Source organism: Pyrgilauda ruficollis, unplaced genomic scaffold (genome assembly GCF_017590135.1).
Source record: "Pyrgilauda ruficollis isolate IOZ18807 unplaced genomic scaffold, ASM1759013v1 scaffold43, whole genome shotgun sequence".
Classification (NCBI taxonomy): domain Eukaryota; kingdom Metazoa; phylum Chordata; class Aves; order Passeriformes; family Passeridae; genus Pyrgilauda; species Pyrgilauda ruficollis.
The window spans coordinates 10,984,800-10,994,587 of NW_024525823.1; the positions used below are offsets into that span (position 1 = coordinate 10,984,800).

General features: G+C 39.4%; 1 protein-coding gene across 3 annotated transcripts; it reads right to left on the reverse strand.

Annotated features, from left to right (window-relative positions):
• Window positions 1-602: 602 nt before the first annotated feature.
• On the reverse strand, window positions 603-9,768 carry ZUP1 (zinc finger containing ubiquitin peptidase 1). 3 transcript variants are annotated; one of them, XM_041478201.1, is made up of 9 exons: window positions 9,388-9,768; window positions 7,851-7,967; window positions 6,810-6,919; window positions 5,884-6,052; window positions 4,178-4,366; window positions 3,697-3,865; window positions 2,910-3,061; window positions 2,350-2,570; window positions 603-1,310 (listed from the first exon to the last, which is right to left on the reverse strand). In XM_041478201.1, exons 1-9 carry the CDS (start codon window positions 9,680-9,682, stop codon window positions 1,263-1,265), a joined length of 1,470 nt encoding a protein of 489 aa, XP_041334135.1. In that variant the 5' UTR covers window positions 9,683-9,768; the 3' UTR covers window positions 603-1,262. The 3 variants fall into 3 exon arrangements, with proteins under 3 accessions (XP_041334135.1, XP_041334133.1, XP_041334134.1); XM_041478199.1 differs by having other exon boundaries at window positions 9,283-9,768; XM_041478200.1 differs by lacking the exon at window positions 3,697-3,865 and adding an exon at window positions 4,025-4,097 and having other exon boundaries at window positions 9,283-9,768.
• Window positions 9,769-9,788: the final 20 nt, after the last annotated feature.

The following is a 9,788-nucleotide window of genomic DNA, read 5'->3' on the forward strand; positions in this document are numbered from 1 at the left end:
AAGTATTTAAACCTTTCACAGCTTAAAGGCCACTTCTATATACCTACTGAACGAATGCATTTTCATACTATTTCAAAAATTTTATGCATACTTCAGAAAAATCAATGATTTATGGATTGTAATATCTATATATGTTCACGTTTCACTGCTTCCAAAAATGACAAATTCTTATTGCCAGAGCACATGAAACATGAGAGAAAGCAGTTAAGGCTCTTACACTTGTATTTAGGTGTCAGCATAGAAGGCAGTCTAAATGAAAGGGATGTATCTAAACTCCAATTACAATAGGTGGATGCATGATAGAGCTGGTAAAGCAAAAACACCCTGTGCTACCTCTGCAACACACTCCCCCAGCCCTCAGCTCCCCTCCTGGAGGGGCAGGGCTCTCACATTCAACCAGAGCAGCACATCCTAGGTACAGAAAAGTGCCTCAAACACCCAAGACATTTGTTTCAGCAGACAGCTCCAGTCTCTTAAATGGCATTAACCCGGCACAACAAAGGCACTAGTCAAAACGCAGCGTCCTTTTGGGGTATACATTATAAAACACAGAAAAAACAGAAAAAAAAAAAAAAAGGATGAAGTGAAGATAGAATAAACACTTTTAAAAAATATATTAATTTTATTCATTCATGGTACAAAAGGAATATTTTCTTCCTCTACCCCAAAGAATTGTCTTGCACAGCACCTAAAACACACACACTGTATTTTGGACACTGCTTTGTTAGACCTCTTAGCCAATGCCAACACTGATCCACTTCCTAAGGACATGTATTCAAGTGATACATCTAGAGAAGCCAGCAAATTGAAGAGACGTTTACTAGTAAATTAATCCCTGGTGCAACAGACTGAACCCTGAAGAAACAGAGGACTGGTCACAGTGGCAACATAAACACATTTAGAGGCAAACCATGACCAGGAACTCCAATGAAGTAGTTCCACAGTATCTTTTTCTCCACTGCTCATTACCAACAGTGCATATTTAGCTACAAGACAGTAGGTGTTGCTAATTTTAAGCAACTAAGAAAATAACACATTTTCTAATGAGATAAGAACTGCAATACTTCAGAGTTACATTTGTATCAGGATGCCAGACTGAATACAAAAACTACAGGTTTACTCCAGTGTTGTGCATTCCCAGAGCTCCCAAGCATTTATGGAGACACAATTTAAGTCTAAAAATTGTTGGGTTAGGGTCACAGTCCAGAAGTTTAATGCTTTGCACCCAGAAAGTTCCAGAAGCAGGTTACAAAGGTATCCCTTTAAGGAATCTTCTCTGATGTTAAGACCTGAGAAGCACGGCAGCGAGCCTAAAAATAGGTGGGGAGAGAGGAAAAGAAAATACTTTAATGAACAAAAGCAGCACTTTAAAGAGCTTCTTCCAAATTAGCATTTAGTAATCTTAACGAGTGTTATGGGTTACATTCCATCTTACTTAAATGGGAGCTTCCAAGACAACACTCTGAACAACTGATACTTTTAAATATACATAAAATTTTTGAAAAGAAGAAAAAAGTGGCAAACCAAAATGAAATGAACACCACCACCCTCACCAAATCCCAAACAACACCTTTTTTACACCGTGTCCTGAATTTTAAGGTTTTTTTTCCAGTAGGAGGAGAGGATGTTCATACTTTACTGATATTTCTGACATGTTCAGGGCCAGAAAACACTTAAGACAATACCTCATTTCAACATACACATTAAATATAGCTGAGCAAGTGATTCAGTTGCCAGTTATTTCATAGTTTAAATGAAAGTGTGTCCTGAAGTTTGAACATGCTGAACAGTGCTGATATGACACCACAGAATTGGAACATAGGTCCTCAGAATAAATTTGTTAGTGTAGGAAAGAAAAAGCTTAAGAAACAAAAAACACATGTGACAATCTGCTGAAAACTTCTAAGGCCTTAAAAAAGGTAAAATGCCCCAAAGTCAAACACATGGATAGGATTTATAAAAATTTCAACAGCTCAAACCTCTGAACGTAATTTTATACTGTGAGTGTTTGTAAGTAACTTACATGCTCACAGTCAGTTATTTAGGAGAAAACATTGTAAGAAAATGGAAAATTTTAAAAAAGCCTAATTTACATCTGCAAACAGCTGAAAGCTTCATACAAGACCTAAAAGTTGTCAGTTGGATCAAGGTGACATCCATTTATATGCAAAATGTTACTGGTTTTGATATCCTAGGATTATATAAGCAGAAAGCAGAAGAGAAAAAGATCAAGGAAAGTGAAAAGATGCAAAAAATCCACCATGCAACCATATATGCATATGCATTTAAAGAAGAGATGCAGATGGTCCTAAATTTTCACAAACAGAAACTGTTTTCTGAGATACTTACAGCTTTCTCTTCCAAAGAGAGCACCCCATCTACCGCCACTATCTGATACTGCTTTTCTTTTAGGCTACCCACAAATTTCCGAAGTAGTCTGAGACCACTTCCATCACTGTTTTGTTTCAGGAGTTTCTGCATTTGTTGGGAAGAACACCCTGGGTCAAACAGTAGCAAACATAAGCTTTTGTTCTTCTTCTCTTCTATTCCAACAACAGTACGACTGTGGCCTATTATCAAAACAAGAGTTTCAGTAGTTTAGAAACACGTAAATCCCATTTACTACCTTGTAACTAGTGACTAATTTTCAGATCAAGGAAGGCATTACTCAAAATTTAAGAAGATAGTTATAAGATTACATGTCAAAAAGTTGAGATCCCAATCACATTCAGCTCTTCCATCCAATAAAAATACAAACTTTAATGTTGCTCTTACTAAATAGGAAAATTACAGGAAATAAAACCAAGCCTTCAATTCAACGAAGAAGGACTAAAAAATGCTGCTCTGAACTGCAGTACCTATAAAGAGAGATAGATAATAGTAAGAAACCAGCATATTGTGACACTGACCTTGATGTTGCAAGTAGATAGGTGGTTTGGAAGTACATACCACCTTTGCACCACCTTCATTATCTGTAGAATAGTAATGCAAAATCCACTCAAACAAGCGAGGGTGTGTACCCATAGGGCCAGTGGGTTTGTGAAAGTCAATGATTTGGCACCTACAAAACATTGAAAATGAAAACAACAAAACTTCAAGCAGGTTGCTTCTTTTCACCTCTGGGTCCCTGCCTCCTGCACCCAGTGGTCCTTACAACTTTCTTATTTTTCAATACAGGAGTAGGGGACACATAATTACAAAGCAATGAAACATATACTGTCACAAACTGGAAAATGTATTACATAAGAAAGAAGTGATCTGCTCTGTTCAGTCTAACAAGAACTTGTGAAACTTGCAAAAATTAATGCTACTTTTTTAATATGTTATACATATACACTATAGAATCCTATTAAAAGCCATAGAAAATAGCTGAAATTTAGATTCTTCTTGAAAAGAAACTTTCAGAGAAATTATGTTCTTCACCAATGTTTTAATTTATGCATATGTGGCATAATTCAGCATCAAGTCTCAATGATCGAAGCAGTTACTCAGTTTATGTACCTCCTATAAGCAGTTACATGTACCTGTAAGCAGTTATACAGCTTCATGCTGCATTAAATCTGATTTGTTTATATATGGTTAAATTTAGTCACTAAGGTGGCTTTGTCGTCACACAGTTGGGAATTCTAACCTTTAAAGGTACAGCACTTAAATCAGCAGTTAATAATAACAACCACAACAAAAAGCAATATTTACTTTATCCTGAGACTGGTTAACAGTGAATAAATTTCACATGCTCCTATCCATGCTTTGGAATCATGTAATCTGTTGTTGAAGTGAGATGCCCCATGAGGATCAAAACCTTCTCTCCAGGCATCTTCAATCATGGACTGAATCTTTGGGATACTAGGAATTAGTGTAGTATCTGGAACAGAAAAGCTTTTGAATTGTTGTTACAGTGACTGAAATAGTCTATTAATTAAAACTATTCAGCTTCTTTTATAACAGGCATTTGATGTTACAAAGATGCACCAAAAAAACTAAAGGTAAAACTTCAATCACATCATTTCTTGCCAGTATTCACCTCTGACACTTCCACAGTAAGTTCCAGTGGTGTAACCACCATTTAATAGGTATCATTGACCTTGTAAGACTTGCTGTGTAAATGAAAAGGCAAAACATCAGTCAGCAGGTTGTCATCCAAGGTACGTGGAACAAGCAGCATTTTGTTTAATACCTCTCAGGCAGTCGTTGTAGAAGCTGTTTTGCAACAGTGAGGAAAGGAGCATTTGGAAATTCCTGTAACCACAACCCCAGCCTCTGTCACCCAAAGATGAGTGGAAGTGATCTACTCCTGCTGAAAGCCACACACGCCTCACATCTTTGTTCTCACTCTGATAGTACTTGCACAATGCTTCAATGACTCCTAAAGAAGACAAAATATGAAGCTTATCTGTAAAATGTACTGTAAAAGGTGTATCTGTAAAATGTTACCAGAAGATTCCTTCCCCAACTTGGAACAGATACAGATTAATACAATTTATTTTAAAACTTCATTACATTTAGAGCCCAAATCACAAAAGCAGTGGAAATTGCCCCTAGTTAATTTCAGTGGTCTTTACTTTGATGAATTTATGTGCTATGAAGCTTCCAAAACTAAATCTATTTTTTTCACTGTTGCTACACAATAATTATTTTAAGTTAAACAGCTTGGACTAGATTATGAACTGTGATAGTCAAAGGAACTATTACAATGATATAGAAAAAGTATGTCACCAATAAAGCATTCCTATGCCCCTGCCACCTCCAGTACATCATCTTAAAAACATGGCAATACTTATGCATACACCATGTAAACCTTTTATTCCCCCCAACTTATTTTCCTGGAGAAACTAAGAGGGGAAAAAAAAAAAAAAAACAACACAACCAAAAAAAAGGAATGGCAGAAATGTCACAGAACTTGAGAATTATTGTAAATATTTTTAAATAATCCTCTTGCAGGATATTCCAAGTTCTCCTTTGTTACATGAAAAAATATGCTTGGGAATACTCTCTCCAATTCATATATGTAAACCCTAAAAGCCCTTTCACAGCCTTGTTGTTGTGAAGAGAATTATTCCATAATCACCACAAATAATTTTCTAAGAACCTCTCTGAAATCTACACCATTATCAAGAATGAAAACTTTAAATGTGTTATTTCTATGCAATCCGTTTCACAGAAGACATTTTATTTTAGCTGTCAAGAACCAAGTGGATATTTTGTAAGCCAGAACCACTAGCAATAGGCTCAAAGATGATTGAATTGTGGTCTTGGAAAGACAAGGGAGCCTCTTGATAGGGACACAAAGACCCATCTACCCTGTGTTTCTGCACCAACCAGAAAACATTTAAGAGAAGATGTATCAAGTAGACGTCTACTCCTCCCAGTCCTCTCTTGGGCTTTGTAATGAGGTGAACACTGTGCTTACCTGCAACCAGCTTACACAATATAACAATTAAAAGAGACACAAGACAAAAAGATCCTGCAAGTTTGAACAGCTACACTGGATTAGGAACCAATGAGTACTAAGCAGTAATCAAGCACAGGAGTCAAGGGCAACAGCTTGTGATAAAACATGTGCATCTTCTGATACATACAATACATCTATTAACCAGACAACTGGGTTCCAAGTTCCACAGAAAAAAACCCCAAAACAACAAAACAAACACCCTGCAAGTTAGAACACAGATTAAAAATATACCAAGATATGATTTAATTTCCTTATTTAAGACTTTAGGACTGTAACAATTTGGATTGGTCTAGAAAATTATGCTTAGAACTAGGACACAGCCAATATTAAACAATGAATTATATAAAGAATTATATATAAAGATTGGTTTCGTCAATACAATCTAAGCTCTAGAAAGTACAGTTTTAGTTGTATAATTTCAACATCTTTACCTGATGTCTTAGTTCTCCCATCATCTACGCCAGAAGCCAAACTTTCCATCATGTCAGCTTTTCTCTTATGATATTCAAAGGGCTGCATCCTTCCTCTATCAACTTCTCTTTCCATATTGTTTAGAAATTGCTGCTTGAAGCCACCAGAATTATCCAAGCCATACTGCCTCTGTTAGGGATGGAATGTGCATGATTTAAATCACATTTTTAAAATTCATCTTTTGTCCATGCAGTCTCTCAAAATCGCTATCAGTAACTTTGAAAAACTGTGAGACATAAAAACTTCAGAATTACAATTATTTTAGAGCTGAAGACCAAGCTTTATTCCTGAACATGAATATGGGACCAGGAAAGCCACACCTGGAAGAGCAGACACATCCCACTGCTCCCTCTTGTCAGAGCCATCGGCACAGAGGCAGTCTGGCAAGGAGGCAGTGTGAGTGGGAAGTGAGTTACCAGGGCTGTGAGATGGGAGACAGAAGGAAGCAGGACCTGGAGCAGGTGATGGTATTCCAGTAAAGGACAGCCAGGATGCTCAGAGCCTTTAGCACTCTGGTGCTAAAGTAATATGCTCCAGGCTGCACTGCAAGGCAGAGCACAAGAGCTGGCTGGAGCACAGGCAGCAGGTGTGGAGGGAGAGCAGAACAGCAAGCACAGGGAGCAGCCAGCCCCATCCTGAGCCAGCACCACTCAAAGCTGTAAAGCCAAGTAGCTCAAGGCTGCCACGTCCAGCACTCTGCCAGGTTCAGCATTGCCAAGAGACTGAATTTGCTTCCAACCCATCCCTGCACCATTATCTCAACGTAGACTGTGTGGCTTGCACAGTCTGACCTGGTAAGACCATTCCAGGACATTACAATTCCAAGATACTCAGCTTCTCAAGGCACAACTGCTTTTAAGTTTACTATTTAGAAACAAGAGTGTACCTGTAGCTTTTGAAATTCTTCCCTCTCTCGCTTCTCTTCTTCTGATCTCTGCCATTCATCTTCTTCAGTCTGGAGTTGCTGAGCCAGTTCTAGATCTCTAATGTTTCCACCTACCCCAGGACAACATTTCAAAGTGAGGTGACTTGGTCAGGAGGATAGTAATGGTTTCAGCTTAATTTTTAGAGATTCCTTTCTAAGCAGACATACATAAACACAATTGGGCATTAATTTTAGGAGATGCACCCTGCATTATTTTGAGCTATTAGCAATGAATGCTGAACAGGACTGACTGCATTCAGTCTACCAAGACTCAGTCTCTTGACTTGGACAAAGTTCATGCAGTTACTGGAGAAATTACTTGGCAAATAATGCACCTACCTGTAGCACTGAGAAGACAGTTTTTGTTTACTGTGTTTCACTTCACTGTTAGCAAGAAGTCTCAGTTCCTTTAATACAACTTAGTAGCGTCTAGGACCATTGCTAGCAGTCTCACAATGAAGTGACAAAAATTTACAATCAGAGAACTGAATAGGGAATTCGCTAACATTCGCTTAGCCATGTTATAAAATAAAATTAATTTCGATTTTTTACTTTAACGCTATGATTAATGAATCAACAAAGTATTTGCAGAAATGAATTGAGAAAAAAAATGAAGTTTTCATAAGCTATAAATTCTAAACTCATCACAGTGGAACGTGCCACTGTAAACTCCATTTATGTAAACCTTCTATAAAGTTAGAAAAACAAATATATTACTGTTGTCTTTTAAACATGTCTTGCTCCAAGTTTTTCCTTTGGCTAGCATGCATTCAGTTACTTAGCAACCATGCATAGACAAACATTTCCTTATTAGCCTGGTAATTAAGTAGAGCACTTGGGAAAGTGACAGGACCTTAGCTATGTTAACTTCATTATACATGCGTCCAAATTCCCTTTGAATACAGAAATCTTTTTTTTCATTTCAAGTGAGATTCTACACTACAACAAGCAAGTATCTGCAAATGCTTTCAAGTATTATTAAACCTGTACCCTTTCACATACCTTCTGAAAAGTTATGTTCCTCCAAGTGTAAATCCACGTGTTCTTCAAGAATCTGAATGTTTGTACAGGTGAGACTACACATAGGACATTCATACAGCTGTTCACCATTCCCTGCATCTGAAAAAGAAATTGAGTTTCTTGATTAATGCAATTCCTGTGGTTCTTTGCTAGAATCATCCCCTAACTGATACACAATCTAAAACAAATACACAGTAAGGAAGTTTATGTTGCCACTGAAATTCCCCAGTGAAAGGCAGCAAATTCTAAACAGCTGTTGCTCTCTTCACCACTTAAGAATTTGTATCTAAATACATGAAAAATTGAAGACATACTTTCCTTCTTTCAATTAAGTTTTTCCCCATTTAACTTACAGATCACAATTTGCTATGATAATATTTGTATAAAGAAATGCTTAGTCTGAAAAATCAAACCATTAATAAGTGGATGTGTTCTGCTAACAGAAAAATTTAACATTCATGTAATAACACAGCAACTATTTGCCTGATAGAATAAAAAGTGCTGTCATTCTTATTTTGTTGGTCTTCCCACATCTCCTCAAATACTGTTCTTCTTGCAGTTTTAGGATTATTATCGAGGGTACCACATAGTATAGGTAAAGTTACAAAGCTTTTCCCAGCCATTTTTTGAATAATTCCAAGTATAGACTCCTCACAAATTCCCCAGAGGAACATGTTCTAGTGTTTAACCACTTTCACAGTAAAAATAAGTGTTCTTGCATTCAAATAGCATTCCTCATACTTTGACTTGTGCCCACTGCCTGTTGTTCTGTCACTGGGAACCACAGACAAATGCCTGACTCCATCTTTACTGCAGGTCCCTAGGATTTATCTGCACCTTCCTGAGTTCACAAAACACAAGAATTGATATTCTGTGTTAGTTTCTGGAAGGCATTTGTCCCGGCTAAATGTTTATGATGGGTTGGAGGAAAACTTGGTGGTATGATCACCTAAATTCACCACAAGCATTTAACACAACACTGCAAAATACAGTCTTCTGAAACCTGTTAAATACATAAAAAACCAAAACACTTTAATACAACTATTTTTAAAGCAGAAACTGGCATGCAGGCAAGTAAATTATTCAAGCTCTGCATTATTTGCACACATGGAAGTAAAATGTTGTTCAATGCTACGACCTGTGAGTGGGGTGGGTGTGTTCTTGGTGGGGGGGTTTGTTACGAAAAACATTTTAATGACAGATTTTGCAGTGTGGTTGACTGTACCGGCACATTTTGCATCCTAACCATCGTTTATCCAGTCAATGCATATAGCTTGTTACATTCCAAATGCTAGTTTTCAAAGGCTATTACCCACCAGCAGAGATGCCACCTTTAAGTTTCTGAAATAACTACCAGCACTCGGCCAGTTAGTTAAAATAAAATTCTGACCACACCCAGAATAAACTACAGTACCTAAATACATAACTATTTCCTTCGTCGCAACTTTATCCCCCGGCCGGTTCTCCGTTGCCAGCCCCGATCCCCGCGGACAGACCCGCCCGTCCCCGCGCCGCTCACCCGTGCCCGGGGCGCCCAGCAGGTGCCCGTGCCGCGCCCTGACGTGCTCCTCCAGCTCCCGCCCCGCCGCCTCCCCGCAGAACGGGCACTCGGGCGGCGCCCCGGGGCTGCGGCAGCCGGGCGGGCCCGGCTCCGGGTGGGCCGTCTCCATGTGCCGCCGGAGCTCGTCGCAGCCCACGGCGGCGGCGCAGAGCGGGCAGCGGGGCTGGCGGCGGCACAGGGACGGGCGCCGCGGGTGCCGCCCGGCCGCCGCCTCGGAGGGCAGGGCCCGGCCGCACACGTCGCACAGCACCATGGCGGCGGCGGCGGCGCCGCGGACACGGGCGAGCGGCCCCCTCAGCGCCTTCCCGACCGCGCGCGCGCGCTTCCCGCTGGGAAGTGCCGTTCTCCAGCCCGGGGCG